Here is a 22,887-nt window from a genome sequence, read left to right as displayed (position 1 = left end):
AAAAAAAGGCATTTCCCCCTAAATTACTGATCAGCTGTTTTTTGTGGGTAACCTAAAACCACAAATGACCACAAAAACTGGCTGATCAGGTTCAGGCTGCATGAAAATGTGCTCCATGTGAAACTCCATTGGAACAGCTGTGAAGCACTGTGCTCGTATTGTTGGCTCCTTTTAAAAACAAATCCATTTGTATTTTGTGAATGTGTGTGTGTGTGTGTTCCTCTACCTGCAGATGGGTAAAGTCATTGTGTGATTCTTCTTTCCTCTGAACAGCTTCCTCTCAACTAGGGCATCCACAATGAGCTGTCTGGCATCAAAACGCTTCACTCCCTTCAAAGAGACAAAGTGACACAAAATGATAACAGGTGGGATGATAGTTTTAAACATCAAACTTGCTTTTTCTATCAGTGACCACAGTTCCGACAGTGTTATGAAATGCCTAATATTTTGTTTATTGCAACATGAGGCAGCTGACATGTCATGATGAATCATATCTTTTCAACGTTTCATATGGTAATAAGTTTACAGATAATGACAGAGGTGTTCCTGCACCTCCAGCCACTGTCCACAGAGATGCGTCATGGTCCCATCTCCTCCAATCACAGTGAGCCGTGGCAGTGAGTGTCTCTGTGACAGCAAGAAGTCTGTGTGGTCATGAGCAGGAGTCACCTTCACTGCACCTGCAAAACACAAATACAGGGAACTGATCAACACAAGCAGCTACATTCACTCAGCATGTCCAGCATGGGGTGAACAAAATAACATTTTCTCTGCAAAAAACAAGCTGTGGTGCCTTTGATGTTCATATTTTGATGAGACTGTCAGAGAGGGGTTCAGGCAATTGTGTTGCTGTCACCTGTTCCTAGCTCCATGTCCACTGTTGAATCAGTGATGATGGGCAAGAGTCTGTCAGTGAAGGGGTGTCTGCACTGCTTTGCATGAACAGCCTGGAAGAAGGTAAACAAAGTAAAAAACATATTAGTACAGCTAAGTCAACAAATGTCAAATTATATTCAGTTATCATTTGTGTCTACTATACATATCTGGTCTGCATTTGCATGGCATGTTGCAAGGTTGGGTCTGATTCTAAAGAAGGACTGATTAATGGTAAAATTGGATTTGAATTATATTTACATAAATTTGATGAAATACTGTAACTTGACTTGTCAGGTGTTTAATTTACAGGACTAGCCAAAAAGAAGACATTCCTCTTTCTCAATACATTTTCCAGAAAATGTATGTTGTCACCATGCGTAAATATTTACTCAAATACTCTACTTAAATACAATTCTGAAGGTCTTGTACTTAAAAAGAGTATTTCCATTCTGTGACACGTTTTACTTTTACGCCACTGCAATTAAAAAGGAAATATTGTCTTTTTTTACCCCACTACATTTATTCAACAGCTGGAGTAGGTGATTGCTTTTCTGGTTAAGATTTGAATTGAAGAAACCCATGATGAGCTCTTTATTGTAAATGATTAAACCAGAGGTTCCCAATGTTGTTGGCTTGTGACACAAGACTGTGTATGTATTACCATATTGGTATGATAGTGTTTGCAGTATGTATAAGTATATATGTACAGTACCATGAATATATTTGCTACATTTCTGATTTCTTCTGGTTTTACATATTTGTCACACTTAATTGTTTCAGATCTTCAAACACAATTGAATACAAGACAATGACAACCTGAGTAAACACAAAACACAGGTTTTAAATCACAATTTCTTTTACTGCATTTCTCTCCATTTGGAGATAATGGCTGTCATTGTGGTTTGCTGGAGTCCCATGCCTGAGAAACAGCTTTGGAACCCTCTCCAGACTGACATTTTTTTCTTCTTCTGTCTTTATATTCTGCACCCTTTAACCAACTTGACATTGTTGTAAAGGTTCTGTTTAAGTGATGGAGTACCTTTGAACAGTATTGCATACAGTATGTACTATAGACATAAATGAGACAAGTGAATCAAATCAAAGTCATTCAGAGCACAAATTCTTGCTGGTGTTTTAGCCACAGTGTCACTTGTGTACTGAGAACGTTGAATTGTGATTGTGGTTTTAATTCAGGCCAGTCATGACTGACCAAAAGTTGATCTGGAGAAATGACTTTTTGGAGAATATACTTGAAGGTTAATTCTGCTTTATGACATTTACTACAATTATTTCCGCATGTTAGTGAATACAGATTGGTCCATTTGGTCTGAAAAGGCCTAATCTGTAAAGAAAAACAGAAAATATATTTTGCTATACTCCAGTGAAGTTGATTTGTATAAGTTCCTGATTTATCAGTGTTCAAATTCCTTAACTAAATGTACATGTCTAGATTCTGTCATATTCAAAGACTGCCTCGTTCTTATTAAGAAAAGCTTCTAGCCTGATATCGAGGATCGTCAGGGTGAACAGCTATAGCCACATCTCCCAGCATAGTCTCAGGACGGGTGGTGGACACTGCCACTTCTCCATCTAAAAGGAAAAAGGACAAGGGAAAAGGGAATGTCATAATATAACACTCTAACAGAAAAAGCCCAGGCACGACATGTATCATATTTTAAGACAGTGATAAATACTCACTGTGGCCTTCTATAGGGTACGCAAAGGTAAACATTGTCCCAAACTCCACTTTGTTTTCATAACCAGGAACAGACAGCATAGTCTGTCCAGACAGCTCCTTTGAGTCAACCTGGCAGCAAATCCACAACTTTAAAGTTGATATACATATATGATTCTCTTCAATTCTACATTTTTGTCAATACAGCAATGGAATACAGAACAAAATGAATAATGAAATACAATAGGTGGACAACATAAAAGGAATGTTGAGGGCTGTGTCAACGCTAGACAGTCAGCCTCATCCTGTTGTTTGTGAAAACACTCATGTTTAAAAAGACATCACTGTCTGTAGCATTGAAAACAGACCACATTTACCAGTTGGCAAGACACATTATGGGTTGAAGATTTCTTGTGCTTTTCTCCAAACATAAAACTTCAGATTGAGGCAAAGGGTAGAAAGACTTTGCCATGAGAAAGGGTTCTCCTTTCCGAAGGACATCACTTAAGCATGAAAGTTGACTTTTGATCTTGGAAACTGCAGTCTGACAAAAAGAAAAGACTCTTGACTCAAGGTCCACTTACTAGATTTTTCTAGCGATTTCAACCTCATCCCCGGTCGGTCTCTCTCAGTGGATGGAGTTTGCTCAGTTGTGCAGAGGAAACAAACTCCCCTACCATAAACAGCCCCTTATAATAACATGCCAGAGTTTGACATCTGAGAGAGTAAATTCCATCTGCTGAGGAAGACTGTGAGATGCAATTGAAAGCTGCAGGAGAAACTAATAACTGGACCTTCAATCATCATTCAGTAATGAGGTCTTGTAGTTTTTCTTCAATGATGTTCGCAACACTACTAGCTGTATAACAAGCTGCTAACCCACAAGTAAACTTCAAAATATAGTTTTATCAAACTAGGTTGATTATGTATTCTGCTGGATTTACCGTGGTTGTGGTATCTGTGAATGTCAGTTTCGCAGGAAAATTTGCAAACGGGATTTACAAGAGCCACAAGAAAGATTGTAGTTGGAAAAGAACTGTTCATTAACCATAGTTTTGGATACACCTACAACTGATAAACAAAAATTCATCAATTATTAATGAACACAATATCCAACTACTGTGATGCAAAGAATAGTACACAAATATTGTGGTTTGTGTTCACCAAACTTAAAGAATTTGAACTTGACCATCAATGCTGCCTCAGTAAATCAGGTCCAGAATACACAGAGAATGCAGCAGCAAACTCAATGAAATGCCAGTTTCTTCGTAAATCTAGCCTTTATGTTTAAAATTGCTTGTTTTCATGTTCTCTTTGAAATGCAATTAATATAGATTCATTTGTAGAGATTAGTTATTGAGAGTAAAATCAGTTGCTGTTTCTCTGTCTGTGAAAATCTAAAAGGAAAAAAAGAGAAACTGCTAATAAGTTAGCTATTAATCAAATATATAACTCATTTTCCAAGTATGACAGTAAGTCCTGATCATTGCCTACAAATATGAGCAAACAGTAGCTTTTGGCTATTGAGCAAGAGGAAGCCACTGCTGGAGCCCATGCAAAACAAAGAGCCTTACTTATTTTAAAATCTTACATCCTCTATATAGTCTATGAATTTGTCCACCTGTTGTATTTACTGTATGTCCATGTAAAGCTGTTTCACCTCTATGTCAGAGATTGCAGATTCCAGAGCACAACTCCAGTGGACCAAACCCTCTGAGCGATAAATCAGACCAGAGTCACACAGCCTGACAAAGGCCTCAGTCACAGCCCTACTGAAAACCTGAAATAAGAAAAAAAAGAAGAAAGAAGGAAAACTAAAAACTCAAACAATATAAACACTTCCAGTGTGCTTCTTTTTACTTTTGTTGAACAACATTATAAAAGTCTGTTCATCACCCCTTAAAGTCAATGATATACTTCAATATAATGAAGCACAAGAATAAAGCTTACATGAATCAGAATCAGAAATACTTTATTGATCCCAGAGGGGAAACTGTTTTGTTAAAAAAAAATTATACACACACACACACACACACACACACACACACACCACACACACACATATATATATATACAGTCGTCCTCAAAATTATTCATACCCTTGCTAATTCTTGTGATTTTTTAATTTAGTGATGAAATGAATGCAATTTTTCAAGTTTGTGTACCAGTTATAAGTGACCAACAATTGAAAGAATGACAACAATACAAAATTCAAAAAAATCTTTATTTCAGAGGTATTTTATTGATGGATTCCCAAAAAATGCCATGTTCATATTTATTCATACCCTCGTCCTTTGTCTTTCTTTAATAGTCAATCGCATAGCCTTTGTTCTTTATGACTGCTTCTAGACGATTCTTGTACGTGTCCACAAGCTTCCTGCATGTCTCCTGTGGGATGTTGGCCCACTCTTCCTTGGCGAAAGCCTCAAGCTGGGTCAGATTGGTCGGTTTCCTAGCCATCACTCTGGTCTTCAAGTGATGCCACAAGTTTTCAATGGGGTTCAGGTCAGGACTTTGACTTGGCCATTCTAGGACGTTGACATCATTGTCTTTGAACCATTTCTTCACTACCTTGGCAGTGTGTTTGGGATCATTGTCTTGCTGGAACGTCCAGTTGTGGCCAAGCTGGAGTTTCTCAGCAGATTCCTTCACATTTTCATCAAGGATCCTGATGTAATCCTCCTTTTTCATGGTTCCTTGGACCTTGACGAGATTCCCTGTGCCACTGGAGGAGAAACATCCCCATAGCATTATGTTCCCACCACCATACTTGACAGTGGGCACAGTGTTCTTCGGTCTGTAGGCTTCTCCTTTCTTTCTCCAGACATACTGAGTATCCATATGGCCAAATAACTCCAACTTTGTCTCGTCAGACCACAGGATGGTTGACCAAAAGCTGGGATCTTGCTTCAGATGACGTCTAGAAAAGGCCAGGCGAGCTTCCAGATGCTTCTTCCTGAGCAATGGCGTCTTCCGAGGTGTACGTCCATGGAGACCTCCTCTGTGCAAAACTCGCTCGATGGTGGACCGTGACACCTGTGTCCCTGCCTGGTCAAGCATTTCAATTAGGGCCTTGGTTGTGGTCTGTGGGTTGTTGTTGACCTCTCGGCAGATTTTCCTGGCAAGTTTAGAGGACACCTTACGCTTTCTGCCACGCCCACTGAGGTTTTTAACAGTGTTGAACCTCTTGTGCTTGTTGATGATGCTCTGGATGGTTGACACAGGGACATCATACTGCTTGGAAATGGCCTTATAACCCTTTCCTTCGCTGTAGGCACATACAAGACGGTGACGTAGGTCCTCGCTGAGCTCCTTCTTCTTGACCATGATGACCAGAAATTGAGAATGACCTGAGCACTTTTCCCCTATTTATACTCTTCTGGAAGGATGGGTTTTTTTTGTTTTTAAATCAGTGTTTAACATTTGGTCAACAATGTTAAAGGGTTTTATTCCATTGTGACACCTTAAAGTAACTACTTGACAAAGATTACCACATTTGGTACATTTTTGTTGAAATATTGTCAGGGGTATGAATAATATTGAACATGGCATTTTTTGGGAATCCATCAATAAAATACCCCTGAAATGAATATTTTCTTAAATTTTATATTGTTGTCATTCGTTCAATTGTTGTTCACATATAACTGATACACAAACTAAAAAAAATGTAATATTTCGTCACTAAATTAAAAAATCACAAGAATTAGCAAGGGTATGAATAATTTTGAGGACGACTGTATATATAGTCTAAGGGCCATTCAGAAATAAATGTGCATTCTGACTTCTAGGGGTAACTAATTTCAATACTGACAATACTGATGTGCAAGGTAATTATCAGTCAGTCTACTCTTATATTCTTGGAATTACATTATTATTATTATTATTATTATTATTATTATTATTATTATTATACACATTATATTCTGTTTTGGTCTTGGGTTTGAGCGAGCTATGGTTACATGGGCCCAGGGTTGCGGTGAACTGAGTTGTAACCAGTGCAGGGTTAAGAGATTTTATTCTTATGACAGTTTAGGATTTTGAGAATCACAATCTCATCCCTGATGTGTATAATCTGTTGTTTGTTGAGCTGCAGTGCAAACAAGTTTCTATTGCAAGGTCATCACCACGAGGGTCATTGTACTGCTAATTAACAGGGGGTGTGGTTAGCATCTCAGTAGTCTGTAAAGAGGAAGGAAGTTTTTTGCAGGAGTCGTCAGGGGGAGGAACTCTGTCAGGGCTAAGTATCTTTTGCTTTGTCTACTTTTTCCGTATCTGATGTATATAGTTTCCATTCCTGTACACCACTCTTCTTCTTGCAGACACCCTCACTACATCACTGTGAGCTCTCTAATCTTATCTACCCCACCTATTCTGGCTACGCCTCCTGGCAATCTCTGGAATTTCTTGCTCTCACTGAGACTTGGATTACACCAGAGAACACATCCACCCTGTAGTCCTCTCCTCAGCCTACTCCTTCAGCCACACACCTACCCAATTGCTGGCAGAGGGGGTGGCACTGGTTACCTAATCTCCCTCAAATGGTGTCCCCAGCCCAGACTGCAGGAACCCAGGTGTGACACTGGACAGCCAGCTGTCCTTTGTTGGCAACTTCACTGTGATAACCTGCTCTTGCATATTAATTCTGCACATCAGGAGGATATGTCTGTTCCTCACCCAGGCAGTGCAGGTTCTGGTCCAGACTCTTGTCATCTCGTACCTGGACTGCTGCAGTTCCCCTCTGGCTGGTGTGCCTGTATGCGCCATCTTGCAGCTCAAACAGAATGCAGCAAGCCAGCTAGCCTTCAACATATCCAAGTTCCCTTAGACACTGGTACTTGCCAACCATGCTGAGTGGCCCAGGCCCATCCTACATCCAGGGCATGATCAAACTATACACCGCAGCCCATTCACTACAGTCTGCAACTGCCAACTGGCTTCCTGCTCCTGCACTATGAGGGGGGCCAGCTACCACTCAACAAAATCATATTTTGCTGTCCTGGCTTATTGTTTTGAAATGTGGCATTCAGTTCAGCATATTGCTGGTTGATAGACAGGGATTATTCTTTTGGGTTGTATCCACATGGTTGAGTCCACTGAGTCACTTTGGATAAAAACAACAGCCAAATAAATGTAATGTAATGAGTGTACCCACACAGCAGTAGTATTTACGTTGACACCATTTTCAAAATAATGTATTAATAACTGACTTATAACAGAAATTACACATTTTAAAGCACCTGTGTAGTTGTGTAGGATTTGAAAACGTGACTCTGACATTCACATATGTCATACAGCGGAAAACAACAATGATAAGGATACACATGGCTTGCTACACTGAACGAATGGAGAAACAAGTCTCAGACGAAATCCTTTATATGACAGGACTGTGAATGGTCAGTGTTAGTGTGTCCATAATGTGAATTCCTACATATTAAATGTTCATTCTTTGCTAGGGTGGAGCTAAAAAACTGTCTGCTAAGGTGAGTTCATGTTTTAGTGGAAATTTTGAAGTAAGGCTATACGAATACCAGGGCTCTACACTAACTTTTCCACTGGTAGCACTGGTGCGACCAACTTTCTCAGTTGGTAGCACCAGCACATGATTTTCCTATGAACTGGGCACATGCCTTGTCATTAGCATAGGTTGGGTTCACATTCAGCCCGTTTTTTTTTCATCAGTGCGATCTGGGATTTGAATTGTGTGAACGGGAGTTCCTCTTTCGCTATGTTATAGGCAGTGTTAAACTTAATGACCATTTCGTTCTCTTCTGTTGAGCGATTACTCTCATCCATCCGCTGAAAAAAAGTCGGGAGGGGCTCAGTGTTTCGGGTGATGCATTGGTCCCGACAGGTTTTGTGTTTTATGCTGGCGTTGTGTAACTTCACAGTTTCCAGCTTAAATTGTGTCGACCCCGTAACAATTTTTTTTTTTTTGGAAAAAATCAGCAACAGACCCCTTCATTTTTGAGAATAGCGAAACGCTAGTATTGGTGTCTTGAACTTCTGTGCACTGCGCGTTTACGCGACGGCTTTTGTGCACGCGACGGCGCTGTCTCAACACGAGAGAGTGCAGGTGGAGGCGGCTGACTAAACCAGTGAAAAAAGGGACGACTTTCAACCACAATGTCTAACACGGAGCCATAAAACTGATGCGCTCGCACGAACGCGACCAGATGAAATTCTTACTCGCAAACTCTGAAAAAAAGGTCGCATATGCGACCATTTTGGTCGCAGTCTCGAGCCCTGAATACAGTGTACAGGTGTCATTCAGAATATAAAAGTAGTGTTGACATTGTTGTAAAGCTTCTGTTTATAAGTAATTATAAGTTATAAGTAATGTAATGCAAAATATTATTGTCAGTCTAAATCAGAGTAATGAAAATACTCCAATATCTCATGGTCAGTGCACAATTCTTCTGTGATTGTTTAGGGACAGGTTCTATCTCAGAGTACCTTTTTGTGGCCTGTACTTTATCTTCACATATATAAATGTATACAAATCAAACAGGTCTCATACAGTATCTAATTTATGCTCTGCTCTGATTGACTAATACTCTGTCATGTGCAGAGCATAAAATAGAACCCATCTTCATCTTCAGTATTTGAATTTTCTCACATTGACTATTAATGCATGCTTTTATTTAGTGGGTATAAATGACAAATTACTGATGATGAATCAGAAGTCATATTGTTCCCATGAACGTGACTTGACTAAGTACGTCTCCAATTATTTTTTATCCTTACAGTATATTTAACAGACCCTGAAAAGTCAAAAATTGTAAAATGCCTTTCAGAGGGATGCAGCACTCTTGAGGCAGCTAAGGTATTGGTAGGGTACTCTTTGAACAGCATTTGGGAGGCTGTGGTTGCCGCTGCATGTAAGCTGATCATCGACAGATCAAGAAACTAACAGATTCCATGGATGGAAGGCTCATGACAGTTATTGAAAAGAAGGGGGGCTGTATTGTATTTGTTGAAATGTCAGAAGTGTTTATTAGTAAATTTTGAGTTGTTTATTTGTTATTCTTACTCTAATACATGAAAATAAACAAGTGAGATGGGAAAATTTTAGTTTTCCATTTAGTTGCATAACAATTCTGCACACTAATAATTGCCTAATAATGGTGCACACACAGACATTCTCCTGAGAAAGCCAAAACTGACTTTTCCTTTGTTAAATACTCAGGTTTGAGGTTTATTATTTTGGATTGACTGAGAGCCCCGTATTTGATCAAAAATAAAATTAATCCTCAGGAACACAACTTGCCTAATAATTGTGCACACAGTGTACTATATTTTCCAGGGGGTACAATATGCTTCTGTTCTGTGTGACTGAAGTCTTACTGGATCCATTGTGAAACATGCTCTGCTCCAGTCCAGGGATGCTCCGAGCCTCCTCAACTGGTGGTAAATCTCTTCTCCTTTCCTTGGACACACAGGGGCAAAAGCACTCAACTCAATGCGGCAAACATGTAGACCAAACAGTCAATGAAAAATGATGATGTGAATGTGAAGACTTACTCATTCTTCCATTTCCACACCTCCTGTAGAAACTCCTGCCTTGTGAAGTCCTGTCTGCGCTTCCCTTCTTCCCTTAGTAGTCTCCTCTCCACCACTGTCTAACACACACAGCAGTGGCTACTGATGAAATGAGAGGATTGTTCAGCAAATAGGGGCCTACCCTAACCCACTGTACCTTCTATGAATACTTTGTAATTACAGAGGGTACTACTTTATGATCGAATTTCTACAGTTTGCTCAAAAATTTGTAGTAGATATGACATAAAGTCCATGTAAATCAAGATAAGAATTAATTATATTTATCACCTAATAATCATAATAACCAAACAACTATTATGCTTCTTTTGCATGGCTCTGACAGATGTATTTTAAATGGAGGTGCTGTCTTTCTGACTGCAGCCTGTCATTGAGGGGCACTCCACATCAAGCACAATTTAAACCTAGTGTACTCGTTACACAGAGAATTACTCTGCATGAGAGAACAACTGAATAATCCCCTGACGTTCTGAAGGAAGCCTTTAAAACTTTGAAAAAAAAAACAAAAAAAAAACAAAACTTTCAATTTGAACTTAGTGACTACAAATTTCAAATAAAAAACTTGTGCTACACATGTTACTTATGTAATGCATCTTTCAAAATAGTTTTTGGTTGTACAAAAAACAGGTACAGTCTATGTAGGCATGCACAGATGTCTGTCACAATGTCCTCTCTACTACCACTGGATGTCACCAGAGTTTGAACATTTCAAACTGAACACATAAGGGCTGTGGACAAACAATATTCAAACTGCACACTGCCCTACTGCATGTTTAAATGTGACGATTAGATAACATTATCTGATGACGTCAAGTGGCTTACTGAGCCCCAACCTTCCTTTGAAAAGAGTTGGCAACATTGAGCTTCATGGTTTGCAGAGGAAGGTTACACTTGTGTAAGGAAAGTGATCAAATCAAGTAGCCTAAACTGGACCAATAAGTTACATAAAATAAACTGACAGCATGTATATTAAAACTGTTATTGGTTGCTTTAAGCATTCCTGCTGCCCATTCTGGCTGTGACAAGATCCCCTCACAGTTCCAATATAAGTGATAACAGACAAAATGCAGTCTAAAGTTCAGCTGGAACTGACATTAAGCTTCAGCAGTCTGAGGTACTCAAATCAATTGGGCATTTTCCAAAGTTACTGAATGAATGATGACTGTGAATTTTGTCCCACTTCACATACACTGTAATTTCCTTAGGAGGGGATCTTTTCTGGGCCAATATGAAAAGGAGGAACATTTAGAGAACAGAAAAAATGTGAGTCTATCCTTTCAATCCCGAACCATCATGAAAGAGGAAAAAGCGCAGATGTCATACCTGTGTTGCAATACCGGCATGGTCACATCCAGGGACCCACAGTACTCTGTAGCCCTGCATCCTTCTCCTGATGGATTGCAAATTGGTATGTTACTACTCCATCAACAGATGGGCCTTCTCAAGCTGACTCAATTCTTAACAGAAACAACTGACAATTCACACAACATGTTGTATATGTTCTTGGCAGTTACCATCGAACCAGAGCATCTTCCACAGCTACAGTCAGAGCATGGCCCAGGTGCAGAGTACCAGTCACGTTTGGTGGAGGAATACATAGAGAGAAGGTCTGATCCACACTGTGAGATAACCTCTCCTGTCAGACATGACAAAATGACATTTTAAGGTTTAAAGCAAATTAAATATAGACACAACACACTTGTGTGCAGGTGCTGTTTCTATTGCACATTCTTATTTTTGTCCTTAAAGGCCAAATAAAATCAAATTAGTCATCCCTGTTTACAGACAAAGGCATCAGGGTTTGGAGGAAGAATAGAGAGTGAAACTTAATTTGAAGTGATCGTCTTGACTGCAAGTGGTTTGTCTTGTCACACACAGGTGTCGCTGATAACAAACAACCGTAGTGCAATAATTCCTGGAATGGAGTCATCATTAAGGTTATTAGTTTCATCTGTTGTTCTGCTGCTATGACAAGCCAAAACACTTGCTGTGAAAAAAAGTCTGTGATTCAGCCTCAAGACTGAAGTCTGGGCAGTTTAACTTAAATTTGTTTTTCCGACAGAAACTAGTGAGAAATATGCAGGTCATGTTTTTGAATAACATTTGAATAACATTCTACTTGTCTGATTTTATTACTAGTATACCTGTTAATAAAAACACAATTAATTTGTACGGCAGGTGGGCTGACACTTCAAATGGGAAAACGAGTTAGAAATCTAATGTGGGTTATTGTTAAACATGTGGCTCTTTTTGCGTTCTGTCTCAGGCTTTTAGTCAGTGTGACAGTCAGCCAGTAATGCAACAGTGACATTACTACTTGATACAGTGATGAACAATTACATGAAACATTTCTCAGTCTATGCAAAGAACCAACAGTATTCTGACGGTTAAGTTCAGTGAAACTTCAGTTAGACATTAAAGATTCTATGACTTAAACACAATTGCTTTGTTTTATATTACATATTATGTATTTGAAAGGCTGTATTTGAGTGAAGTGACACTTCCTTTGAATAACTTTATATCTGAAGGAAAAATTACTGTAGTTTATTAACTTTAAGTAATTGTTATAGTTTGATGTGCTCATGTTCTTAAATCCTCACATGCTGCTCTGGACTGAAGAATCCCTCTTTCTCCCACCACTCATACCAGCTGTGTTCCACATACTCTGGACTGTATGAAGATGGGAACAGCAAGCTGGTGTCTGCAAAGAAAAAAAAACATTGTTAAGTCTGCAGAGAGACACAACCGGTCAACTAGCTCGTGCTAGAAAAGTCCAACAACAGTGAAAGGAAGTCAGTCACCTTTCTTTGTCCCTGGAGGTGTCTCAACAGTGTATACTATCTTTTGCTTGTCACTCCATTTCACTGCTTTATCTTCAACGGGCTGGAAACAAATATAAAAGCATTCAAACAGGGTTGGGTCTACTGTCAGAGCTTTTGATGTACAATTTACGAAACAGTAACAACCCCTTTAAAATCTCAGGACATTGTGGGCAATGTTACAAATCATTTAGCATAACTGTTTTATGCCAATATCCAATTTCTATATCACTGTTGCCTCAATGTGATGAATTGTTGACTTGTCACGTATTCAATTTTCTGCATTAGACAAACAGAATATCCTTGTCTGGCTAATTTATCCAGTAATAAATTTATGTAAAATGCATTATATTACAATATACATCAATATAGTGATAAAAAAAAATCAGCTATACTGAGTTATAGACATACGTCCACATTGAGATTGGAATCTGCACACGTCCCACCCAAACACAGCAGTTGCTGAACAGAAAGCGTGAAAATGAAATAAAAAAAATGGCAGCTTGCTCACTGCAGGGCTCCAGCGTCCATTTATTTATGTCACCAGGGTCGAATAAATGGTACAATACATAGGTGGACACTGGAGCCCTGGAGTGTGTGAGCCATCAGTTTGTTCATTTCACAATATATCCATATTGGCCAGCCCTAACCAGAGAGCCATGACATGGTGCTACAAGTATGATTTTTCAAAAGATAAAATAGTTTTTTGGCTATTTAATGAGGATGTTTGGCCAAAAGCATGAGGAGTCACAGGTATGGAGTGAACATAAACAGATAAAACCAAAAAAAAAACCAAACATAAAACAAGCCAAATCACCAATGTTACATTTACAAATAACAATATTTTTACAAATATCAATATCCTGCTTTCTTAAACAGATGAAATCATGGCATTGGGGCTTGAAGATGAAAATGTTGTTTTCAGAAATCTTAAATGGACCCTGAGGAGTTTTTGACTATTTGTAAGATGATGGTGTGTTATTTCTGGTTTGGCTGCAGCAAACATCTGTATTTTAGTATGACTCGTAAGAGATGGCCTGTTTTTATTTTTTGTCCTTAATGATCTTAATGAGACATTAGAACTTGTTTTAATTACTGGTTCTGAGTAACTTTATGTTTGAAACTTGAATTTCCAGAACTATAAAGCTGTTTGATCATCACTGAGAAGTAGAAAACTGCTTTGTCTATGTCAGAACTGCTTTCTATTCAGACAAAGGAGCTTGTTTTTAGTCTGACTGCACCACTTTGAAGGTAACCGAAATACATTTTTACAATAAATACATTAAAATGTGTCCAACCGTCCAAAATTTTATTTGACTATGGCAACAGCAAAATTAGAATTATGAAGTTTTCATCCCCATGTTGATGTGGGACTTGAAACTTAGTTCTGGATCTCGGATAACACCACGACTTCAGACCTCAAGGAGTTGATTTCCCCAGATTATTGAACAGCATATCTCTTTTTGTTTTAGAGCTGACTAGGATTTCAGTTTTGTCCTTGTTTAACTTTAAGAAATTATTGCTCATCCATTTATTTATTGCCTAAAGATCCGTTAGTAATGGAGTCTATTGCTGCAGTATCATTTGGTTCAGGAGAGATGTACAGTTGTGTGTCATCTGTGTAACTATGGAAACATACATTGTGCTCTCTAATGACGTCACCAAGTGGCATCATGTGTAGTGAGTAACAGTAATGGACCGAGACAGCTGACTGATGCAACCCCAAAACAGATGTCATGTTTCTCTGACACATGATCTCCAAGACTGATGTAAAACCTTCTCCCTTTGATGTTTGAAACCAGTTTAACACACAGTCAGAAAGACGAACCAACTGTTCAAGACAATTGATTAAGATGGTCATGGTCAATCCTGTGAAACACTGCACTTAGGTATAAGAGGACAAGAATTCAGACCTTGTTTTCGTCAGAATTTAGTCTGAGGTCACTGATTATTTTAGTTCATTTTGGCTTGTTCTAAAGCTGACTGAAATTCCTACAGGAAGTCTTTGCACTGAATCTATCTTTTTCAGTATCCTACTGTTGAAGGTTGGATACAGTTGGTGAGTGCATTGCTATGCAGCTGTTTTAAACACATCTGGGAAGTTGTCCATTTGCAGAGATGTATTTATAATCTTCAGGACATGACTTGAAACACTGTAGAACACCCATTTTAAAAATGCTGTAGGTGCAGGGTCAACACATGAGGTGGTTAGACTCAGTGACAGTCTTGCAGAGCTCAGTTAATGTAATGTAGGAGAATTTTCCCATGGTTTCTTGTTTTTTACAGGGGTTGTTGAGGCTATCTGTGTTCACATCAGCAGCGATGCTGGCTCTCATTGAAGTTATTTGGTTTGTGAAGGACGATGCAAGTTCTTCACAATTTGATGTAGAGGTGTGCAGACAGGTGGGGGCAGTGGTGAGTAGATGGCCAGTAGTGAAGAATACATTCTAAAGTTCCCAGCATTCTCTGTAATACTCTTGGAAAAGTAATCCTTTCTTGCCAGACGTATTGCTTTGTTATATACAGTCATGGCTTCTTTGTATATATTACAGTGAACTGTGAGCCCAGTTTTCCTCCATTTTCTTTCAGCTGCTCAATAGATTCTGTTTGATCTCATTAATACTGTTACTGTTTAACCATGGGGAGATTCTGTCAGTTGTCCTCTTTTTCACTTTTAGTGGACCAACAGTATTTAAAGCAGATGACATGGTATTGTTGAAAATTTCAACCACGTCATTTAAGGAGTCATGGCTGTGTGACTCACAAAATCTCATAACATTACAGAACTTTGCTTCAGCCTTGCCATCTACTTGCCATCATCTCTTTTCCAAAAATTCCAATTAGTTTTGTTTGCCTAAATGTAAACAAACTGCGACAGAAAACTGAAAATATAAAAAAGAAACTGAAAACATTATGTGAACTGAGGTTAAAAATAACTTCCACATGGGACACAAACCCCAGTCTCCCATGTGAACACTTCTTTTTGCACACTGCACTCTGACCACCTTCACTTGCACCTTCTGTGTACTTAACATTTAAGTATACACAGCACTATTGCATTTTATGTATATTGTATATATGTTTTAAATGCTGACTTTTTATGTCCTGTGAGTTTATTTTATCTTATTTGTGAGTTTATTTCATCTTAGTTGTGAGTTCATCTTATTTTATCTTATTTTATTATCTTTTCTTTCTACACGGGGTTGCAATGCAAATTTCACTGACATGTCCATGCTCAATGACAATAAAAGCAATCTTGAATCTTGAATCTTGAAAGTCTTGTCTTTGACCTATCCATCACCATAACCTGCTCCAGGTGCCGACTTCTTTATGACTTCTTCTTCCTTAATTATGATGTTGTAGGAACGTCACCAACACGCCAATAACCCCTCGGGTATGCAGGCTGGAGGAGAAGAGGATCATACCATTGATCTGGTAACTGGACAACCCGGTCTACCTCCTGTTTCTGCCATTGTTAGATTTTCAGTCAAATCACAACGGAATCCAACTTATTGGGTTTGATGTCACCAATATTTTCTCTGGGCCTTGGCCTATAAGGGGTTTTGGGGCTACTTCTCGGGTATTGGTCAGCCTAAATGCTAGAGATGTGACTAGTTTCCCTGGGTTCAACATAGTTAGTATTATCACATTTTTCGTTCAAAGTCAGCAGGTCATACCTGTTTTGAAATGAGAATTTGGGTGGTGAAGTGAGTGTTGGTGCTTTATTTCTTGCTGGATTTGAGGAAAATATCGGCCCAAGAACTGGCTGGAGTTGATGCTTTGGGTCAAGCACATGTGCCATGCCGGTTCAAAGGCATGCAGGGCAGCGTGTCAGCCAAATCTTGTAATCTTATGTATTAAAGTCTGTCTGTTTTCAGCACCTTGTCCAGTAGCTGCTCAAAAAAAAAAAAAAAAACAGGGACATCAGCAGACATAAGCAGAGAAGTGTCTGTGCTGTAAGGGAGCAGGAAGTGATTAAACAAATAGACCTGAATTGTCTGTATAAAAGAATAAGGGGGAAAATATCTTCAACATTTTAGGCATACCTCTCTAAAACATGGTTACTATCACTATAATATTATTTCCTTGTGATTCCGTTCGGTGCGACATAGCTGTCAATCAGAATTTTGGACTCCATTTGCTTCACCTTGAATGAAACTGTTTACAGCAGTTATTTTGTCCTACTTACACTGCGTTGATTTGACAGAATGGCCTCCTCCCGCTCTCGCCGACGCCTCTGTTTCTCAGCTTGGGGCCGTGTAGATGAGTGTGACGGAGGTGAAGATGGGGATGAAGGTTTTGGTGGGTTGCTGGAACAGAGTCTGACGGCTCCTCTTCCTGCTAACTTCAGGACACGAACTGCCCTCCACATTCTCAAAAACACACTAGGCAAAAAAACAAACAAAACAAAACACGTCATGTAAAGGCTGGCTGTTTATTCAGAGAGGCTATCTTACTAATTACTATACACGAAATATATTTCACTAAGATGACAGTTAATATTTCAACTACCTAATTTTACTTACCGTACTTTCAATCACGCTACTCCAAGAGATCAGCCATGCCAGCCACGACCTTTTAACTTAGTTTCTTCATCATTGTAAACCCGAGGTGTATTTCTATAACATCCCTAATTTTACGTCATCATTAAATCATTATTTGACACCGTGAAATGCGTCATTTTGTACTACTCCGTAAAATATATTTTTCTTTATTTCTCAGTTTAAGGATGCCGTTTGTTGACGGACTGATAAAACTTTACGGACAACAGGAAATAATCACTGTCCGTCTGGAAATATCTTCCCCACAACACCACTGCTGTCAAGTTACACTGCAAAAGAAACGAAGAATCCTGGATTCGATTAAAAATAAAAAAAAATATCTATACAGAAACAGTGTTCACCAAAAAAAAAAAATCAATATTTATGCTCTAAATGCTCTGTAATTGCATGCATAAAACTATGCTACAACACAGTGGTTTGGCATGTTTTTGTTGCATGATTAACTGTGACTAACATAGCTGATGATCGTTTTGACACGAAAACATTACGCTTCCGTTTTGAGTATGTGTAACTCATTTTGCAGCTTGATTTCGTGCTAGTCACGTCTCGCCAATGTGTGTAACGCCTCAATTATCGAAACCTTCAGTTTCAAGGCAGTTTATGATTTAAAGAACCATTGTAGCTATCATAACGTTATATTACAGAATCCATCTGTCACCCACAGTCGACTCAGTTTTTCGTACATTTTGAAGCTAGCTAACATTAACGGCAGCGTTAGCAAAGCAGCCCTAAGTATGGCGGAGGTTCCCGGGACATCAAGTGAGACGATAACGGAGACTGTTCAGACTAGCACACCGCCGCCGCCCCAGCAGGTAAATGATGAAGAGCTAGTCGTGAAGACGTTTTGATAATCAATAATACCGCAGAGTACAAAACCGGTCAATCAGTTGTATCCAGCACGAACGAGGCCACGCAAGATGTAGACAGTGTTAATGTTTTCAGCCTGACAATAACATGGTTTTCAGCTCTGCCTTATGAAGTCTTCTGAAGCTTCATGAAGCCTCAGTTAATGTGTCAGCTATGCTAAGCTTTAAAATGACCTTGCTGGTTTGGATGTTAGCTAAGTATTGTCGATATTATAGCAACTGTGTGTCTTTGCATGTGCAATATGATATGTCATGTTCTCATGTCACGTTGACGTTATGCATTAACAATAACTCCTCTGGTACGGTTCTGGATCCAGGCACACACCAGGTATTGAACTCAGCTCTTCCTGTTGGCATTGATATGAAAAACAAACGACACAAAGCCAGGTCGATTATAAAATGCTTTTTCCCAGTTTGCTGTGGAAGAGCTTGATTAGCCTGCTCTGATCCTGGACCTCAACCACATCCAAAACCTTAGGGGTGAAGTCAAAAGCCGACTGTAAGCTAGACCTTTTCACCCAACGTCCGTATTGGACCTCACGGATGCGCTTGTGACTGATTGAGAGCAAATCCCTGTAGCCAGGTTCCAAACCAGAAGAATGGAGGCTGTTATGGCAGCACATTAATGCTCATGGTTTTGGAATCACATGTTCAACTATCACATGTGATTTGAATGTTCGGGTGTTGAGAAACTCTGTTCTGATGTCCACATAGTTTGGGCCATGTTGTATATTATTTGCCACTAATCTTTGTAATCCCACAGACATCTAACTACAGATATTACTTTTAAATATGTGAGCATTTATACCACCTAATTCCACATTTTTCCATTTAAGTTACACCTTTGCATCATCCTTTGCATTTGCCAAGGACCTATGTTCATGGTCAGTGGCAGGTAATGGGAACATTCACACAGTCACGTAGACATGGATAGACCATTGAGAACACCATGTAGGAAGTCCCAGAGACAGCTCTTATTAGGTTTGGACCCAGGACCTTCTTGTTGTGTGATGACATAGTTAACCAGTACACCTAGTTTACATTGGACGCCCAGTAGCTCACAGCAGACCTCTCACATGTCTCAGGAGGGACGAAGCTTGACAATCAAGCTGAGGAAGAGGAAGACTGAGAAGAAGGTGGAGTGGTCAAGTGACACTGTCGACAATGAGCACCTAGGAAGAAGGTCTTCAAAGTGTGAGTTCATCTTTGTTTTCAGCACACACACACACACGCACACACACACACACACACACACACACACACACACACACTGTGGTTATAGTAACCACTATAATTAACACAGTGTTACTTCTCTTTGCTGCTTTTAAAGGCAAGTTAAAATATTGCCATACAAGACAGCCTCCATCCATATTTAGTGGGAAAATTTAGGATAAAATTCTCACATTGCAACTGCTGCCACAACCCACTGCAATTCAAGAATGTGACAGAATGTGACGCGAAATGACTTACTGTATGTTGTCAAGTCATTTCATGTCATGTCGTGTGTGTGTGTGTGTGTGTGTGTGTGTGTGTGTTTCTTTTGCCTGCCTTTTTTAAACACATCCTGGAATCTTTCTTGTGATAGTAGATGTCCATTGCAGATAAATGTTCATGAAAACACAGAATAAAAGACATAGCTTGTAACTCCAGATCATGCTTCATAATCATCATGTTCATGTGTTTTCTGTAGTATTAAATTAATGTCTGTACATACATATTTAGAGTGCAGAAGCTAATGTGAGTTTTGGTAGTGAAGATTCCCCCAAGTGTAAATAAATATTGGCTAAGAAAGAGGGCTCAGGTGTGGCCCACACGTAACTGATAACATGCAACATGAATCTTACATGTTGTATCTTCAAAAGAATGATGGGAACTGAGGTTCAAAAACTGAAAAGTTTTCTCAAATAGAAATAAGTGGAACAGAACAGGTACTTACAGGGTTTATAGGTTTTGTATGGTAGATTAGATCATATTCTCAAAATTCTTTTGTCACAGAAGTCTGACTTTTCCCCCACAATTTAATAATATCAGATCTCAAATAATTCTTTTTTATTTTGCGCAATCTTCTTCCATACTCATGCATAAAGAACTTAGTGCACCTTAAAATGTAAATAACTGCCTCTTCATTCTCATGCAGCGCTGCTTCATTTATCAAATCAAACAGCATCTTAAAAGCTATTTTTACCATGCTCTCTATGTACTTACTATTTCTGGCCATAAATGTTTGAACAAGATGTAATGCTGTAGTTTGATTTTGAAACTTACAACACTGTTTCCAAAAAATCTGGGACACTGTAAAATGTTAATAGAAACAGAATGTGATGATTTGCAAAACATTGAAACCCTTTATTTAATTGGAAATAGCACAGACATATCATATCAAAGACAGCATATAAAATGTTGAAACTGAGAAATGTAATCATTTTTTAAAACGATGACGACACGTTTCAAAAAAGTTGGGACTGGGTCATGGTTATCTCTCTGATGCATCACCTCTCCTTTCAGCAACACTATTAGCCTTTGGGAACTGAGGAGACCAATCGCTGTCATTTTGAAAATGGAATGTTTTCCCATTCTTGTTTGATGTACAATTGCAGCTGCTCAACAGTTCGGGGTCTCCTTTGCCATATTTTACATTTAATCATGCGCCAAACATTTTCAATGGGTGACAAGTCGGGACTGCAGGATACTCTCTGGACTCAGCCTCTCTGGGATGCTCTTTGTACACCCCATAATGTGACTAACCTCATGCCAGTTACCGTAATTTATTGTGACATGTTCCCCCAGATGTTTTCTTGTAGCATTCACAACTTCACTGTCCAAACTTTTTTGAAACATGTTGCTGACATCAAATTCTAAATGAGGATATCATTTTCATAAAACAAAAATTCTCAGTTTCAACATTTGATATGTTGTGCTATTTTCAGTTAAATATGGGCTTTCAGTGGTTGGCAAATCATCACATTCTGTCTCTGCATACTGTTTTTGAGGAAACAGGGTTGTACAACGAGGCATGTCAGTGAAGGCATCAACTGTAGATGTAGATCATCGGGATTAATCCTAATCCTGTATGTTGTGTTCCAGGCTGCTGTATTTATGAGAAGCCCCGACAGTTTGGAGAGTCATCCTCTGAAAGCGAGGGAGATGATGATGAAGGGTGTGGCAGTGCTCACTGTATCCTGGGCCACGGCAGGAGAGGCCATGGACAGAGAGGGAGTGGGGGTACCACAGTGCCCCCTAACTCTGGAGGGTCACACACCCACTAATGAGCACTGCAGGCTGATTGTGGGCTCCACAATAAAACTGCACTCTTTTTTTCTTTTTCTTTTTTTTTTCTTTAGTTCCATCACTGAGGTACAGGTAGGCCTGATGCTGTGTTGTAGTCATGACTCAGAAACTCCCAGCTGCTGGAGCAGGGTTACAGCCTCTGTACTGCTGCTCTGAAAAACACAGAGCAACATGGATTATTGAATTGACCTAATTTAAAATGCTGCTCTCCTTTCAACAGCTAAAAGCATGCTCAGTATTGTGCCAACTGACATATGGAACATGAAATGATTACCAAGTTCACATTTTACATTTGTCTTTAGCTCTTTATCACAAAGGATAATGCTGTGGTGATAATGGAATTTAAAGGTCATTCCCAGTCTTTTTGAATGTTATAGTCTTTAACTACAAATCACACATAGTATGCATTATATCTCAGCTAAGCATTTTCCATTGCACGTTGTAAGATGGTAGAATTTGAAACGCTTTCCTGTTTCCCAGGCACCCATTGGTTTCCTTTTACTTCATTATCCTAGAAAAATAAACTCTGAGGTTTGTAATCCATCTTATTTTTGTCAGAGTTGTGTAGAAATACATTTACGGTTGCAATTGATAATTGTTTTCATCATCGATTAATCTGCTGAGCATTTTTTCTTGCATTGTCCAAAAGTCCAAAGATAATCACTTTATATATGTATGCCAGTGCACAAATATATTGGCAAATTTTGCTGATTCAGGGACTCCAAGGATTAACGTTAAATTTGTGTCAGTATAACAATAAAAAAAAAAAAAAAAGGATTACATAAGACAAACAAGCTTCCAGCCACTACAAGCATGGTTTTAATACTGCCTGGAAGTTAGAATTAGCTTTCAAAAACCTGAAAGTGCAGTTTGATTGGAAGTCAGCAGCAGTAATGTAAACAATATGTGATTTGCTTTAAATGAACTAAAACATATAAAAACACAAGTTTTTACTTACTCTCTATAGTGGATATAGTGTAGTAATGTCACCTCATCATGTTGGGGAAAGAAAACAGCAACATGGATTACTGAATTAGCCTAATGAAAATTCTGTTCCCCTTCAACACCTAAAACACGATTGCTGTTGTTCTGTTTGATGTAATTCTCAATGAATGACAGTGACTGCATTTGTTTAACTTAATTAATTTGTCTTACCTGTCGATGATTTAACATAAGCCTGCATTTAACTTTATCTGAAGCTGTTATGATCACAATGAAACTTTAAGTCCAAACTTGCAAAAGTA

General features: G+C 38.9%; 2 protein-coding genes across 3 annotated transcripts in view; one reads left to right on the top strand and one right to left on the bottom strand.

The window, feature by feature from the left end:
• The window catches only part of vars2 (valyl-tRNA synthetase 2, mitochondrial), a 36,013-nt gene extending 18,303 nt beyond the window's left edge, over positions 1-17,710 (bottom strand). The window contains exons 1-14 of one of the 2 annotated variants that reach the window (XM_076754382.1): positions 17,454-17,710; positions 17,117-17,312; positions 12,910-12,991; positions 12,709-12,809; positions 11,623-11,744; positions 11,432-11,498; positions 10,073-10,170; positions 9,896-9,977; positions 4,212-4,331; positions 2,575-2,683; positions 2,378-2,466; positions 857-947; positions 553-680; positions 227-330 (exon numbers count right to left, since the gene is read on the bottom strand). In XM_076754382.1, coding sequence (XP_076610497.1) covers positions 227-330; positions 553-680; positions 857-947; positions 2,378-2,466; positions 2,575-2,683; positions 4,212-4,331; positions 9,896-9,977; positions 10,073-10,170; positions 11,432-11,498; positions 11,623-11,744; positions 12,709-12,809; positions 12,910-12,991; positions 17,117-17,299 — 1,376 coding nt within the window. In that variant the 5' untranslated portion in view covers positions 17,300-17,312; positions 17,454-17,710. The remainder of the gene's footprint in view (positions 1-226; positions 331-552; positions 681-856; positions 948-2,377; positions 2,467-2,574; positions 2,684-4,211; positions 4,332-9,895; positions 9,978-10,072; positions 10,171-11,431; positions 11,499-11,622; positions 11,745-12,708; positions 12,810-12,909; positions 12,992-17,116; positions 17,313-17,453) is intronic. The other variant, XM_076754383.1, reaches the window with a different exon arrangement.
• Positions 17,711-18,003: 293 nt separating this feature from the next.
• ppp1r11 (protein phosphatase 1, regulatory (inhibitor) subunit 11) lies at positions 18,004-22,186 on the top strand. Its single transcript, XM_076754800.1, has 3 exons — positions 18,004-18,301; positions 19,441-19,549; positions 21,440-22,186. The coding sequence occupies exons 1-3, from the start codon at positions 18,224-18,226 to the stop codon at positions 21,619-21,621; spliced, it is 369 nt and encodes a 122-aa protein (XP_076610915.1). The 5' UTR covers positions 18,004-18,223; the 3' UTR covers positions 21,622-22,186.
• Positions 22,187-22,887: the final 701 nt, after the last annotated feature.

Source organism: Chaetodon auriga, chromosome 17, assembly GCF_051107435.1.
Source record: "Chaetodon auriga isolate fChaAug3 chromosome 17, fChaAug3.hap1, whole genome shotgun sequence".
In the NCBI taxonomy this organism is placed as follows: Eukaryota; Metazoa; Chordata; class Actinopteri; order Chaetodontiformes; family Chaetodontidae; genus Chaetodon; species Chaetodon auriga.
This window is presented reverse-complemented; position numbering and strand designations above follow the sequence as displayed.